We start from the raw sequence: 16,802 nt of genomic DNA, 5'->3' as shown, positions 1-16,802 counted from the left end.
GCAGTTGATCACAGTCCTCTTTTTCTAACAGTCCTTAACATATTTGAAGACTGTTATCAGGTCCCGTACAGTCAACTTTTCTCAAGATTAATCATGCTCATTTTTTTTAACTTTTCCTCACAGGTCAGGTTTCCTAAACCTTTTACCATTTTTATTGCTGTCCTGTGAACTCTCTCCAGTTTGTCCACATGTTTCCTAAAGTGTGGCACCCAAAATTGGACACAGGAGTCTAGCTGAGACCTCACTAGTGCCAAGAAGAGTGCAGCAGTTTTAGGAGACTAATTTTCTCCTCCCCTTGTACCCTCTCGCTGGGTGATGTCTTCCACTTACATGATTTCAACTACTATCTCTATGCTGACATCCCAAATATTCTCCACTAGGTGTCTTCCTTCATCCAAACCTGCATTTCAGTCTGCCTTTTTTTATATCTCCTGTATGCTCCATCAACAGTTTAAACTTAATACAGACACTCCCCGGGTTACGCAAGACCTGACTTGTGCAAATTCGCTCTTACAGAAAAAGTTCCGTGAGCTAGAAATAGGAGTGGGTTTTTTGTTTGTTTTTGGCATAACGTTCAGGTATATGTTTCCGACTTGCACAAAACTTGAGTTACGCAAGGCTTTCCGGAACAGAACGATTGCGTAAGTCGGGGAGTGTCTCTATGGCCAAAACATGAGCACCTATTTTTTAATCTCTGGAGCCTTTTATATGCTCCCATTTTCTGTTAATTTTCTCAATGCCACCATCCTTCCTCTTACTCAGGCCCATAACTTGAGGGTCAACCTTTATTCCTCCTTCTCCTCACATCTATTTTGTATTCAAATATTGCCTCTTGGTTTTGCACAATATTTTTAAAATGCAACCTCTTCTCTCTGACCAGACAGCAAAATCCTCATCCAAGCTGTCAGTCTCCTGTCTTGAGTACTAGCTTTTCCCTTTCCAAGATTTCCAACACTCATATTTCCACACCTAGCCCACACAAAACAGTTGCAAAGGTGTGATTTCTGGCCACATCAACTACCTCTTTGAGGAACGCCACTGTCTCCCAACATCAAGCTTAAACTGTGTCCTTGCCTTTAAGATGCACCCTCCTCTCTACTTATCTGAGTAACAGCATAATCTTACCATTTGTTGTCTATTACTCTTACCCTTTCTGCTGTTTTGATACCCTTTTCTTGCATAATATCTGCGACTAAGATACTTCAGGGCACAGATTTATTGTCTTATTTTTATAGTGAGGTGCCTAATGCTCCATCTGGTGCTGTAAAATAATAATGATAATCACTAGAACAGATGAGGAAGGTTGAAGAGAAGATGTGGAATTAGGAGGGGAGTTGGTCCATGAGAAATTACTTATTAAATACTGTGTATGAAGAAAATGTTGGACAGTTGTTATACTACAGCAAACAAAAGTATTATTCAAGGAATGTGATTGTTTTGCAATTTGCAGGGGTTTCGCTAAAGATAGCGCACTCTCTCTCTTTCTCTCTCTCTCTCTCTCAAAAAAAAAAGGGGGGGGGGAGGGGAAGAGCTGAGATTCCTATGCAGTAAAGGGGAAACGTGTACAAATAATATAATAAATGATGAGTGGCTCTCCTAGAGCAAGGACTCTTTTTGTCTCACTTGCTATCGTTACTGCAGCATCTGTTGATGCAGTAATTCATCTGCCAAAGGACTGGAAGAGCCAGACTAAAAATTATAAAAGCTTCAAAATCTGCATAAAAAGTTTTATCTCTTATCTATATTATCATATGCAATGTTTGGGTGTCCTGTAGAATTCTACAATCCATTTAGTGTTTATTTTGTAAGTAGAGTGAAAGATCAGTTTCTTACTACATCTCCATTCATTATGTATTATGTTTTTGTTCTAGCAATTTTCCTTGGTTCTTTCCGAGTGCCTTATGAGGAAATCAAAATGATGATATTGGAAGTAGATGAAACACAGCTGGCAGAGACCATGATTCAGGTATGTAAATTGACAGGCGGTTTAAATACCAATATTTCAGTGTAAGCGTCTCATTAAACTGAAACCTGTTACTGACAAAAACTCTTAACACAAATTATTCAGCTGGAAAATCATTGCTGCATAATTAGTCTCTTAGCATTTCTAGTAAGCAAACAAAACTCAATCTTTTTTTACATTTGCAGAGCAGATAAATCTTATCTAAACACTTTAATTTATATTCTGCTTTAGTATCTGCTTCCTTATTACCAGCATCCAGAATGCAACTCTACTTTATGTATGGATTCAGACAGATAAACCAATATTTAATAATTTTTTGTTTCTACCATACCTGCAAAATTATTTTTTGTGGAACACACTGTATTACCTTCACCTGTATTGCACAAAGCTGTCACATTGTTCCTGGTCATGAACTAGGCAGAAAAAGATTTTTCTTTTCAATTCGAGCTGACTTGATCGGGGATCCTACCTTCAGAAATCTTCAGCAGCTGCTTATCTGTGAATGCTTCCCTGGAGTGTAATTGTACAGCACTTCACATTACACAGCATTTTATTCAAAGCAGAAAATCAATACAGTTCTATTTGGGGACAAAAGAATCTCAGAGAGGGGAGGAGCTAGCCATGTATGTACTCTACCCTGAAAGGGCTGCGCAGTGTAGACATACTTATATATTGTGAATAAGTATTTCATCATCATAGGACTACATCATCTTCCAAACACAGAACAGAAATATTTATTTGAACACTTCTGACTTTTCTGTGTCATGATTAACAATTCTGCTACTGAAAAATCTCCTCCCTATTGTCCTTAACATTCCTGGCCAGAGATTTCTTCTGAGGTCCTTTTACTTCCCTTATCAATTTTCTACACTTAGCTTCTGATTTATATTGATTGCTATCAACTTTCCCTTTTTTTGTATTTGGTGTGTGAATGGGCATGCGTGTGTGGATGGAGATATATATCTTCATATATATAAATATAACAAAATACCTGATTAATCATAATACACCAAGTAATTACAGGGTTAGGATAAAGGGAGGGGAAGGGACATATTTTTCTTCAGGATTTGCATTAATCATAGACCTTTAAAAAGGCAGCCCAAATTGATTTGATTTTTTTAGGCATTCCCCTTCTGCAGAATGCTAGTTATTTGTTAGCTGTGAGGTCAGCCATATCACTGAGCCAGGAATCAATGTTTGGTGGGGATCAACTTTTTTCCATTTTTTCAGGATTAATTTTTTAGCAAGGAAAGCTACATATTTAAACCATGCCACCTTGTTACCAGCTAACCTCCAGGTATCAGGAGTATATCCAAGAATGAAACTTAAGGAGGAGGTCTCCAACATACCATCAAATAGGTCTTTTGACTCACTTCATACCAGAAATTCTTGATTCAGGGCACTCTCCAAACTAATGTAGCACCAAGTAAGTTGCATTTCCTGCGGCAGTCAGCATTTATGAAGCCCATTATTATTAGTTTATGTAGTGACCAGTATGTTCGAAAAGAAGTCTTTTGTTGAATAAGTCAGTCTCAGATGTATAGATGCTTTTTTTTAACAATGATTATTTTTTATAGCTGCTTTTACATCCCCTCTAAATGAGGCTGTTTTTAAAATCAGTATAACCTTCTTTCTTGACGACGTAATTTTGGCTTTTTTGGGGAATCTAGTATAATGTTCTTAAACAGTTCCCAATTATCATTCTCATTATTCTGTTTAAATTCTTTCTCCTGGTTGATTTGGCTCAATTGTTTTCAACTTTATCCTTCAGTAAAAATGTAGTATGTAAAATGTATACCATAGATCAGCATTCATTGTAACTACTATACTTGGGAGTCTGCCATTTCTCTTGAGGATGGGAGCCAATCTGATAACTAAGTGAGGATGGAGAGACTTATCGTAAAGTTATTCTCTTCAGAAGTGGTGTTCTTCAGTGTGTGTATATATAATATATACAATATTTTTAAAGGGTGTATCATTTCCTTGTCATTGTGTGTTTCTTCTCTTGCTGTAAGACACTGAATTAACAGATAATACTATGATACTTCATACTAGCAGCAAGAGAGCAGTGTTGTATACATAAATCTCACCTTCACAGGACAGTGACTCTGGCCCTGGCAGTCTTTCGTTTTGCCCTCTCTTCACTGGAAGAAACCTTATTATTCCTATGTAAATTTGGACCTCTAAAGTTGTGGTTTTCTCCTTCCACACCTTTTTTCCTGCCTCTTCCCCAGCTCTGTGTGGTTTCCAATATGAGTCTCTTGGGTTGGGGCTGTATATCCAGGTAATTTGTCAACTCAGGTCTTGACCCATGGAAGAATGTGAAGGGAATGTCAGGCTTCTTGAGCTACGGAGCGCCCATCTTATTCTTCTAATTTGGGAGCCCCAGGTCCTGAACATCCTTCTCTTTGTCTGTAGTGACAATCAGACAGTGATGGCTTCTGCCATCTATTAAGGAGGTACTGGCACTGCTCCCCTCCTTTCAGAGGTAATGCTTTTAGGTGTTTGGCTAGAACCTGCCTTCTAGCAATCGTGCTGGAGTGCTGTGAAAACATGCTTGTAGACTGGCTCAGTCAGAAACTGTTAAGGGAGAATAGAGCCTCAGTTCTTTCATTTTTGAGGCCATTGCCAGAGTGTAAGACACTTCATTTTTTTTCTTAATGGTATCCATCAAGTGTCCTTATTTTATTTTCAGATTCCCCCACCCCCTCCAAGCCCTCACTCTCCTTTGCAGTGCTTATTATGGAGTTGAAATGGGAAAGTGAGATGTTGCTTCCCCTGCTACTGAGAGTGGTGAAAAAAGTCAGACAGGATAAAACTCTTTTTCCTAGCTTCATAGTAACTGCACTGCTGCTGGTTTGAGATCTGACAGGCCTAGAAGTGAACTCTCCTGTGAACACTTCCCAAGATGCTAGACCTGCTCTCTGAAAGCCATGTGCTTTGCCATCACCCTCATCTCAGGGTAGCTGCATGCTCTTTTGAAGGAAGTCTTTCTTAAAGGGAGGTTTCTTGGCTGAGGTGACGGACTGTCAGTAGAGCAACAGAAAGCTGCTTGTTGCCTCTCTCATTTATTCTGATCTGCAAGATCTCTATGGCTTGATGTGACATCAGACCATTATTGCCTGCCTTTTTACTAGTTGGTGGTTTAGATTTTCTTCCATTAGTATTCAAAAAGGGACTCAGACTAGAGATTCATCAAGAGATTCCAGAGTTGGACTTGATCTACATCCTGCAGGTTCTAATGCAACCCCCAGTTGAGCTCCTAGTGCAGATTTCTTTCCTTTAGAACAGCCATTAGTGTTGCAGGGATTTCAGACGGAAGAGTAAGTTGAACTTCTTTACGTAGTCTATTTGTCACCTTTTTCCAGAAAAAGTGATGGGTTTTCAGCCTTCTCTTGAATTTGTTCCCAAGGAGAGTACCTAGCTCCACCTGAATAAACTCATTGCTCTTCCTCTCTTCGTCCTGGCATCTCTCTCCTCACCATCCTGAGGTTCAGAGATAGCATTTATTGAATGTTGTGTGTTCTTCCCTTCTTGACTTTAGAATGTCAAAGCAACTGTTTGTCTATTTTGAGGGTTGCAACGGGGCAAGACTGCAGATAAAATCACTATAGTAGAACCTCAAAGGTATGAAAACCAGAGTTATGGACTGACCAGTCAATTGGACACCATGTGGAACTGGAAATAAGCAATCGGGTAGCAGTGGGGACCAAAAAAAAAAGAGGGGGGGCAAATACTGTACTGTGCCTGTATTGCGTCTTGAAGGTAGCCACATCTGGGCTTCCTGTCCCTACCCACACCCGTGAGGCAGCCACTTACTGGTAGGAAGTGAAGACACTGTTCAGAGTTATGAACAACCTCCATTTCCGAGGTGTCTGTAACTCTGAGGTTCTCCTGTATTGCTAGGTCCTGGTCTCAGGTTGTGCTCTCACAATGTGTAATGAGGCGATGGCTTTGTTCCCAACTTGCAAGATGCCATGTAATGAAAGACTTTTCTGCTTCATGGGCAGTGAATGCTGAGCATTCATTTCCAAGCTGTGTAAGGTGGCAATGTGGTTGTCTCCTCACTATTTGTAAGTCTTTATCTCTGCTTCCCAGGATGCCTTCTTTGGCTGCAGGGTTCTGCTATTGACACAGTAAGGTAGCTCTGCTTCCTAGGTTTACTGCTTGATACGTGCACTGTGTCTCTCTTAATACCCTGTCAGAGGATAGGAGAAGGTAGACGTTCAAAAAGGGAAAATTACTTAGCTGTTTGTCATAGTCTCCTCTTTTTCTTATCCTACCTTCCACCCTCCTTCCCAGTGGGTGATGTGCTCTGCCTCTTTATTATTGTGTATCTTGTTTTTCTCTGCTGTCTGCCGTTTATCCATTGTCACAGGAGGAGAGAAGAGGAGACTATGAGAAAGAGCTACCAGTAAATAATTTTCTGTTTGAAAATCTGTCTCAAAAAATACGAGTGTGCTCCTACTCAAATAACCCAGTCTTGCAAAAAACTGACTCCTGCCAATAAATAACAGAAACAAACCTAGTCTTCCTCCCAACCACCTACCTTAATGAGATGTAAACTCCGAAAGCATATTTTGAACTATTTAAACATTAACATTGTTTTTCTTCTATTTCCCCCCTCTCCCTCCAAAAATGGGAGGGGGAATAAAGAGAAGAAAATACATTTTTGCCCTTAAGGTTAAATTATAACTAAGTCATCCCTCAAGTGCTAAAGTTCTTAGACTTGTGTTGACTTGCAAAGTTGGTTACATTTAACCTCTGAACCAGTAAATGAAAATACTTTCCATGGACAATGTGGGCAAATTAGAGATCCTTAACATTTGCATGTGTCTTCCTTGTTGTGACAGGATGTCCAGGTCTAGGATCTCAGAGAGATATAGACTCACTAGGCCCTGATCTACACTGTGGGGGGGGGGGGGGGGAGGGGGATCGATCTAAGTTACGGAAGTTCAGCTACGTGAATAACATAGCTGAAGTTGACGTACTTAGATCCACTGACCGTGGTGTCTTCACCGTGATGAGTCGACTGCTCCTGCTCCCCTGTTGACTCTGCCTGTGCCTCTTGCGGTGCTGGAGTACAGGAGTCGACAGGAGAGCGCTCAGGGGTCGATTTATCACGTCTAGTCTAGAGGCGATAAATCGATCCCTGCTGGATCGATCGCTGCCCACCGATCTGGCTAGGTAGTGACGACATACCCTAGGCCACGTGAGTTTCACTAGTGCAGGCTTTGAAGGATAAAAGATAGTGTCTAAAGGTAAGGTAGATGGCATAGGGTTAGACAGAGGAGAGTTTTATTATTTTGTTTTATTTGTAGGCTCTTCTGTAGTGATGATCATAGTAGTTTTTGAGAACCTCACGAACATCTGTTGGGGAAAATCTTCAGAAACAGCTGGCTCAGGAGGAAGTTAAGGCTAAGCTTTATGTTTATTTTTTTCTTAAGAATAAAGAAGTACCCATGTAAGGTGTGAGTTTTGGATGCCAAACTTGTCTGTCTGTATTATACTATATTGAGAAATGATGGGGACTTATTTCATTCACATCTGATACTGATAGTGGAATTTCTGGTCATACCGCAAAAAGGAGAAAAATAGAGGAAGTTCTGAAATGGTTGACTGTACAGCAGCAGCAGCTAAACCAGGATGCACCACAACAGGAAGAAACTCAACAAGCATAGATTCAATTTTTGAAGATGAACCAGACTGTCATCTTGTCCAAGAGAGGCAAGAGCTTCAGTAGGAGCTGATTCGGGGGTCACTAGCCCAAGTTGTGCTGCCCAGCTGCCAGTAAGCCCAACCCCTTTCTTGTCCAACCTGAGACTAGAAGATGCCCAAAAGTGTTTATACAGTCACTTTCAAGCGGATAGGCACATTATCTCAGTGTAGGATGAAACCAGTGCCATCCCTTTTTCTGATGGGAGAGGTACGGACTTTAAAATGGATATATACTCTGGTGCAGAGTACTATGCTGTGAAGGCTAATATATTGAATTGATTGGGTGTTTCAAGGGAGAAGTGTTTGCATGGGTTTCCAAATGGGCTGTATTCCATGGGAATGTGGCCAAAATGTTTAAATAGTTTCATGGGAATGTGGCCAAGTGCCTTCCCTGGTGCGTAAGAGGCCAGTGATTCATTTTCTCAAGCCCAAGTTAAGGCCAAAGTTTTTACTCTCGTTATTTTCTGGTAACCAAAAAGAGGGGCGGTTGGAGACCCATACTAGACCTCAGCACTGAACAAATCTGTCAAAGGTCAAAAATTCAGGATGGTCACACTAGCAGCAATGATTTCATCTTTGGAACAGGGAGATTGGTTCTTGGCCCTCAACCTATAGGATGCCTATTTCTGCATATCGATCCTACCTTCCCACAGATGATTCCTCCGTTTTACCCTGGGCCAGGATCATTACTAATACAGAGTACTCCCCTTTGGCCTCTCATCGGCTCAGAGAGTATTCCCCAAGGTCCTCTGCAAAGTGGTAGCTCACCTACGCTCCCAGGGGATTATAATCTACTCCTACCTGGATGATTGTCTCCTCAGAGCCCACTGCTTCAACGAGGCCCTCCAGGTCACCCAAACTGCTGTAGACTTCTTCACAGAGCTGGGCCTATAGATCAATGTCCAACATTCAACGTTCACCCCGTACAGCACCTAGAGTTCATAGGAGACGATCTTGACTCATGACAGACAAGGGCACTTCAGCCACAGAGCACAGGTTCCACACCTTGGCCACGCTCATAGAGGCAGTAAAAAGCAGCCCTCAAATATCAGCCAGACATGGCCTCCAACTTCTGGGACATATGGCTGCAGGCACATCTGGGATATCTCATGCCTCCAGCTGTGGTTTAACTTGGTCTACAGGCCGAACAGAGACAGACTAGACAAACCTCTATCACTGTTCACCAAAGTCAAACACTCCCTGGACTGGTGGAAAGACCCAGCAATGTCTGCACATGAATCACCTTCTCGCAAACTTCCCCATCATTACTTCTCACCAGCAACACATCCTTCATAGGGTGGGGTGCACACTCAACAGTCTTAGTCACAGGGCAAGTGATCATCTATGGAGATATCTCTTCACATCACATCAACTTCTTCGAACTCAGAACGGTCAGGAATACCTGCGCCAACTTCCTTCTGCTAATCAGAGGAACACACACAAGAGTCTTGACAGATAACATAGCATGCATGTACTATATAAATCACCAGGGAGGCACCTGATTGTGGTCTCCTTGTGAAGAAGCACTAAATCTATAGAACTGGTGCATTTCTCACAGCGTCACAATATCAGCGGCCTACCTTCTAGGAGTACAAAACATGATAGCGGATAGTCTCAGCTGCAAGTTCCCACACAGCCACAAATGGGAGATTAACTCAGCAGTACTACCTAACATATTCAGATGGGTGAGACATCAACTATAGACCTGTTCACCACTTACCTGAACAAGAAATGTCCATGCTACTGCTCCAGGGCAGGACTAGGACAACACTCCTTAGGGGACGCTCTCCTTCTGTGAGACAAGGACCTTCTATACGTCTTTTCCCCATTCCCTCTACTAGTGAAAGTCCTGTTAAAAATAAAAAGAGAGAGAGGAAACATCATACTGATTGCTCTTTCCTGGCAGAGACAAGCGTGTTACCCTTACCTGTCACAATTGGCAGTGTGCCCACTGATCTCTGCAACACACTCCACACCTCCTCTCGCAGAACGAAGAACATGTTCTCCTTCCCAACCTGTGGATACTCCTACTCAAGGCCTGGCTCCTTCACACTTCCAGCGCATAGAAAGATCCTGCTCTGAGGACATACAGGAAGTGGTTACTACACAGTAGGAAATTGGATACCTGTTGTATTTACCTGCAAAAGTATACCAGGTTTCAAATTTGGTGTAATTCCAAACAAATTTCCCTGACATCTACTACTCTCCTAATGGTTCTCGATGATATACTGCCTCTCAAGAAATCAGCGCTATCTCTTAGTTCACTCAAGGTTTACCTAGTGGCCATAGCAGCCTTCCATCAATAAATAGAGGGATACTCAGTGCTCTCATAGCCAACCATAAAGTGATTCCTCAAGGGTATAGTAAAGCTCTTCCCCCAGCACAGACATCCTACCCCAACATGGGACCTAAACTTAGTAGTAAAGAGCCTGACTAGGCTGCCCTTTGAACCCATGGCTATTTGTTTGCTCACATACCTGTCTGTGAAGACAGTCTTCTTGGTGGCAGGCACCTTGACAAGAAGAGTAGGGGAAATAACAGCACTGATGGCGCACACCCTTAAACAATATTTTTTCCGGACAAAGTTACTTTCAGGCCACACCCAAAGTTCATCCCCAATGTGACCTCGTCTTTTCCCATAAATCAGTTGATTCACCTCCCAACCTTTTACTCTAAGCATCACCATGATAACAGGGAGGCTATACTGCACACGCTAGATGTTAGGAGAGCCATGGCCATTTACCTGGACAAGATAAAAGCCTTTAGGAAATCTCCTAAGCTTTTCCTCTCCATTGTGGAAAGGTCTAATAGTGCAGCGGTGTCATCCCAGAGACCCTCCAAATGGGTCTCAAACTATATCAAATACTGCTATCAGGTTCATAACATAGTACCGCCATCTAGGATCTGCACACACTCCATGAGGTCAGTTTCCTCCTCTATTGCCTTCCTCAAGAATGTTCCAATTTCGGAAATCTGCAGGGAGCAACCTGGCCATCTGTGCATACCTTTGCAGAACACTATGCGATTACTGGGGACTCTGCTTCTGACACTATCTTCAGCTCCGCAGTATTGTCATCCATAACAGACATGATTCTGAAGCCCCAGCCTCCCATTAGGGATACTGCTTGGGATACTGCTACAGCGGAGCACTCATTGGCACATTGCTCAAAGAAGAAGAGGAAGTTACTCACCTTGTGTAGTAATGATGGTTCTTCTAAATGTGTGTCTCTGTGGGTGCTCCACGACCCTCCCTTCTTCTTGTGAGTTCTTGTCAAAGACTCTGCAATAGAGAAGGAACTGAAGGGGCTTTGCTCACGGAGTGCTGGTTAGCCTCGTGGCAAAGCATGAAGGGGGACAACACGTGCAGGCCAAATGGACACTGCTATCAAAGTTCTCTAATCAGCAGTGCAGAGATGCAAGAGCACTCATAGGGACACTACAATGGAGCACCCAGAGGGGGACATATCTTGAAGAATGATCATTACTCCACAAGGTTAGTAACTTCCTCATCGCTAATGGAAAACTGAGCTGACAGAGGAACAACAATAGTCAGATTTAAAGCTGAAGGACCATTAACGGGATGGACTGAAGAATCATTGTACAGAAGTATGTAGAGACTACTTGATTCTGAGAGAGAGAATGAAAAAGACAAGGACACTGGCTATGAATCCAAAGGAGGATTCTCCAGACCTTCTAATCATCTCTTTCAGTCTGACAGACTGGAGTATGTAAAAGAAGTCCTGTCTCATTATTAATTGCAACTATAGGAGTGGGAAGTACCGTTTTAAAGAGGACATAAACAGGGCTTCCCAGGGACATTGCTCTACTGATGAGCTAGAACTAGGCATTGTGTCAGTCCTAAGCAATTTAGGGATGTGTGCACAAACATAAGTACAGTGAAGATTAATCAAACCAGAGCTGATGCAGATAGCAGAACCCATTCAGGTCATCGCTACCCAAAGGGACTCCTAAGAATAATTACAGAATCAGAAATATATGGAAATGGACTGAAAGGTACATTGAGAGGTCATCTAGTTTAGCCCCCTGTTCTGAGACAGGACGAAGTAAACGTAGGTCAACTCTGACAGGTGCTTGTCTAAACTGTTAAAAAAAAAAAATTCCAATGACAGGGATTCCACAACCTATACCAATGCTTGGAAGCCTATACCAATGCTTAACTATCATTATAGTTAGAAAGTTTTTTCCCCCTAATTCTTCCTTGCTGCAGATTAAGCTGATTACTTTTATCTTGGAAAACAATTGACCGTTGCCCTTTTTTTTTATAACCACCCTTACCATATTTGAAGACTGTTATCAGGTCCCCCCCAAGTCATCTTTTCTCAAGACTAAGCATGCCCATGCCCACTTTTTTCACTATTCCTTGTAGGTCAGGTTTTCTAAATCTTCTATCAAAATGCTCTCCTATGGACTCTCTCCAATTTATCCACTTCTTTGCCAAAATGTGGTGCCCAGAACTGGACACAGTACTCCAGCTGACGCCTCACCAGTGCTGAGTAGAGTGGGCATCGCATTGTTGGCTCAGATTCAATTTGCTATTCACAATAACCCCCAGACACTTTTCAGTAGTTCTACTGCCTAGTTGATTATTCCTCATTTTGTATTTGTGCATTCGATTTTTTCCCTTCCTAAGTATAGTGCTTTTCACATGTCTTTACTGAATGTGATACATCTAAGAGGCCACATGGATTGACTGCAGGAAAAAAAATATCCCCCTCGTGGCTTTGTTTTCTTAGAAAGTAAGTGTCGTGCTTTCCTGCTCTTTTGGACTGCTGGAGGTCTTCAGGGGGTCAAACTCATTGTTGGACAATGAAGTCAAAATGCAGCAGGCATAAGAGAAACCAGTTCTTCTGGCAACAGGGTCAGGAGTTAGCATGCAAAGCAGAAAGCACGGGGGAAAACAAGGAGAGCACACCCCTGCAATGCTCTCTTAAAGGCAGCCCAGAACTGTCAGCCACTGTGTTACCCTTCTCCCTGAGTAAGAGTGAGCTTTGCTGGAGATTAGACTGTGTGCCAGCTCCCTGCCATGCCAGTCTGTCTGTTTCACCAGCAAACGTCTCGAGACGCTGCCAGTCTTTAACATTGCCTTGCAGGTAATAATCAGTGAACACCAGTTCCTGAGTTTTCTAGAGACACATCTCTCCGCATTGTCCAGTCCCTCTCACTGGGCACTCACAGAAGTTGTTTGCTGCCTCCAAATAGACAGTACACACGAGCCAATCAGCTTAGCTGAGGTCTCACACTTTATTTTAATATACAGCAGAGAGGTGGTTTTGAAATAAAACAAGAATATGTTTATTAATAAAGAACACACATTTAAGTTTCAGAGTAGCAGCCTGTGTTAGTCTGTATTCGCAAAAAGAAAAGGAGTACTTGTGGCACCTTAGAGACTAACAAATTTATTTGAGCGTAAGCTTTCGTGAGCTACAGCTCACTGTAGCTCACGAAAGCTTATGCTCAAATAAATTTGTTAGTCTCTAAGGTGCCACAAGTACTCCTTTTCTTTTTACACATTTAAGTGATACTGGGCAACAATAAAATGATAGAAAAGGCTTAGAAATAAAACAAAAATAACACTTTCTAGTGCCTAAAACTTAGTTTAGGTGAGCTATATCTTTGCCTAAAACCGTTTGTTTCTTATAGGAAGCTGTCAGCGGCTTCTGCCCTTGAGGCCAATACGATCCACTGTCTTAAAGGGTACTGTTCTCTATGTCCCTAAGAGGGGAGTTCTGTGCCAAAAAATGAAAAAATTCTACACACAATATTTTAAAATTCTGCAAATTTTATTTGTCAGAATAACACTACATATTCATGCCCATTTCAATTATTTTGGTTATTTATCACAAAATACCTGTCAGCAAATATGTCTGTAGCAATACAGTCACACAACATTTTCCCCAGGAGTAGAGAGTTAAAGAAACCCCCATGACAACCCAGTTCCTGTTTCTCAGTCCCGCACCCCTGCAGAGCCCAGCTGGAGGGCGAGACACCCACAATCCCTCCCCCGAAGACCAGCTCCAGGCCCCCCACCCCCAGCCAATACACGTGAATCCCCTCCCCCCAAGTCCATCTGTGGAGGGCCCTCTAGCTCAGATACCTGCATCTCTTCCCCCTTCAGAGCCCAGCCTATGGTCCCCCTAGCTCAGATGTCAGCCCCTTCCCTCCCAGAGGCCAGCCATGGCCCCTGCAGTCCAGACACCAGCCCCCCTACTGATCAGGGAGCCAGAAGAAGAAACAGGGTCCCAGCCAGGCTTTTGCGGAGTTTCCTGCGTGCTGTTATCTCCTTCCCTCAGGGCGTGCAGGGAACTGCAGTTGCTAGGACCTCTCTACTTACTCCCCCCGCCCCTGCAGTGTTTTCTATGTGAGAGCTGGCTTCTGCCAGGTCCAGCGGCCCCTAGTGGCGGCCAGCAGCAGTGCAGCCCATTTCTGTGGGGGAAAGAAAATATGTGCAAAAACCATTAATTTCCGCAAAATTCTGCGTTGCGCCGAATTCCCACAGGAGTAAGAGATGGAAAACGAAGGAGTTTTCTTCTTCTTTTTATAGTCCCGTAAACCTTTGAGATGTATCCCCAGATCGAGTTTTTCTTCCCTTCTGCTTGTGCGGATGCCATGCTGTCTTCCTCCTCTTCTGGTTAATATGCTTCTCTGGTTGGTTTAATCATTTTGTTTACTTTAGATATAAAAATATACTTCCTTTGTCTTTGGCCTTTCCTTGCTTAATTTGAATTGGAGACACAGGTAACTGGGCAAAACAACATTCCTTTGTCTAGGGCACACTTGTGTGTCCATTGCCTTCCAAAACACATTTGAAGAACATATTTCTAGCGCACGTACATAACTCTTTTTACACAACCTGTATACACACCACACAATGATGTTTATTCCACTGTGTTGCCAGTTCACATGAAACCTTATGGGATACCTTTTGGATAAATATGATCACAACAGTGTGTTGAGTGTAGTGAGTGTGTCAGGCCTGATATGAGTTTCAGTACAGTGGGTCCTCTGCCGTTCGGCTTTGAGAGGCTCTTAGGGTTATAGCTGAGGCCTGGCCTGACATAAGTAGTTAATATATGAGGGGGAGGCCTTGTTCTTTGGAAGATAAGATTAGGGAGGTAAATCCAATCATCAAATTGAAACAGGCTGCTTAATAAGACAAGTAAATAGGTCAATAGGCTAAAAAAGACAAAGTCTGAGCCAACTAAGATCAGAGGGAGAACACTCAGGAAACTATTTACTATGAACTAGATTATAAGGGACAAAATAAGTTAGGAATGTCGAGATGAGGTAAAGAGGAAGTCAAAACATGGACAACATGTGGACAGAGCGTGTGGTACAGGGACTGGTTTGTATTAAGTAACCAAACCAGTCCTAAAATGTTTGATGCCATGTACAATAAGTGCAATGAGATGTGTAAATGTATACAAAAACAAGAGAGTTTCTGTATGACGTTGGAACTATGATGTACCCTACATCGATCCCAATGCATTTGAGTCTGATCAACTCAGTGTAGCATTGTTTTGTGCCAAATTCAGATACATGAGTGATGAAGTCTGGAGTTGAACTGAGTTTTTGGGAAGCTGAGTGGAAAAAAGTCTTTGAGGGAATCCCAGGAAGGGTCACAGCCAGTGTTCCCTCTAATTTTTTATATCCATGTGTGGAATGAATTTTGTTATGGGCCCCAATATGAAGGTGATGTGTATCACCTTCATATTGGGGCCCATAACAAAATTCATGTGGGGGGGATGGGGCCGAGGGGTTCAGGGTACGAGAGGGGGCACAGGGCTGGGGCAGAGAGTTGTGTGCAAGGGGTGAAGGCTCTGGCATGGGGCCGAGGATGAGGGGTTCAGGGTGTGAGAGAGGGCTCAGGACTGGGGCAGAGTGTTGGGGTGCAGGCTCTGCGGTGGGGCTTGGGATAAGGGTTTTGGGGTGCAGGCTGCCCCAGGGCTGTGGTAGGAAAGAGGACTCCCCCCAACCTCCTCTTGTTGCAGCAGCTTGGGGCTGGGGGTGAGGTGCCTCTCTCTGCCTGCGGCAGCCCCGGCTGAGCTGGGGTGGGCCGAGGGAGGGGCTTCTCTCTCCCGGCCGTGGCAAGTCTGAGACAGGTTCATGCTGGGGCCAGTGGGGAGGGGTGCATCTCCCCACTGCGGCAGCTCCACGCTGGGGCCAGCGAGGAGGGGCGCCTCTCCCTCCTGCGGCAGGTCCGCACTGGGGCTGGTGGGGAGGGGTGCCTCTCTCCACACTATAGCCCTGAGTCCCTATACAGGGCTTAATAGGCAGCTGCATGGCTATGCAGCTGCGCAGCTTAGAGGGAACTTAGGTCACAGCCCTATTTGTTGCTCTGGGATGTGTCAGGTTGCAGGTGCTCTCATAAAGATTGAGTATTACTCTGTTTACTAGTCTGTAGCTAGATCTTGTGGACATTGCTAGCTCCACCCATGGCAGTAAACTCACTCTGCAGGTATTAACAATGTTGGGACCCTAATGTAGTTGGGCCACCAGCTGCTGCTGGTGTTCTGAGCACCATGTTATTCATATATTTATAGATTTTTATGCCAGAAGAGACCAATAAAATGATCTAGTCTGACCTTTATATTACAAACTAACAAATTACATATAGTTACCCCTGGATTGAGCCAAAACTATGGTTTTGACTAAAACATATCTTCCAGAAAAGCATCCAGTCTTCATCTGAAGATATGAAATGATAGAGAATCTTACCTTGGTAGTTTGTTCCAATGATTAATCAGCCTCACTATTAAAAATGTGTGTCTTGTTTCTAATTTGAATTAATCTGGCTTCATTTTCCAGCCATTGGTTCTTATTATGCCTTTCTGTGCTAGGCCTGGTATTTAGTACCTGGTATTTTTTCCTGGTGAAGGTACTTATGCAATGTAATCAAGCCACCTTTTGATCTTTTTTTTTTTTTGATAAACTAAACACTGAGCACTTAAGTATGTCACTGCAAGGCACACTTCTTCAGCCCTGGAATAATTTTTTGCAGTTCTTTTCTATATCCTCTCCAGTTTTTCAATGTCCTTTTTAAAATGTGGGCACTAGACACCAGAACTGTATCCAGTATTATGTTGTTGGTCTCACCAGTGCT

At 43.1% G+C, this 16,802-nt stretch overlaps 1 protein-coding gene across 3 annotated transcripts in view; it reads left to right on the top strand.

Moving 5' to 3' along the window:
* The window catches only part of DIAPH3 (diaphanous related formin 3), a 528,591-nt gene that overhangs the window by 251,106 nt on the left and 260,683 nt on the right, over window positions 1–16,802 (top strand). For all 3 annotated transcript variants that reach the window (XM_043533700.1, XM_043533705.1, XM_043533707.1), the window contains one exon: window positions 1,872–1,966. In XM_043533700.1, the coding sequence (XP_043389635.1) occupies window positions 1,872–1,966 (95 nt within the window). The remainder of the gene's footprint in view (window positions 1–1,871; window positions 1,967–16,802) is intronic.

Source organism: Chelonia mydas, chromosome 1, assembly GCF_015237465.2.
Source record: "Chelonia mydas isolate rCheMyd1 chromosome 1, rCheMyd1.pri.v2, whole genome shotgun sequence".
Classification (NCBI taxonomy): domain Eukaryota; kingdom Metazoa; phylum Chordata; order Testudines; family Cheloniidae; genus Chelonia; species Chelonia mydas.
Note: the sequence above shows the minus strand (reverse complement) of the source record. Positions and strands in the feature narration are given on the sequence as shown.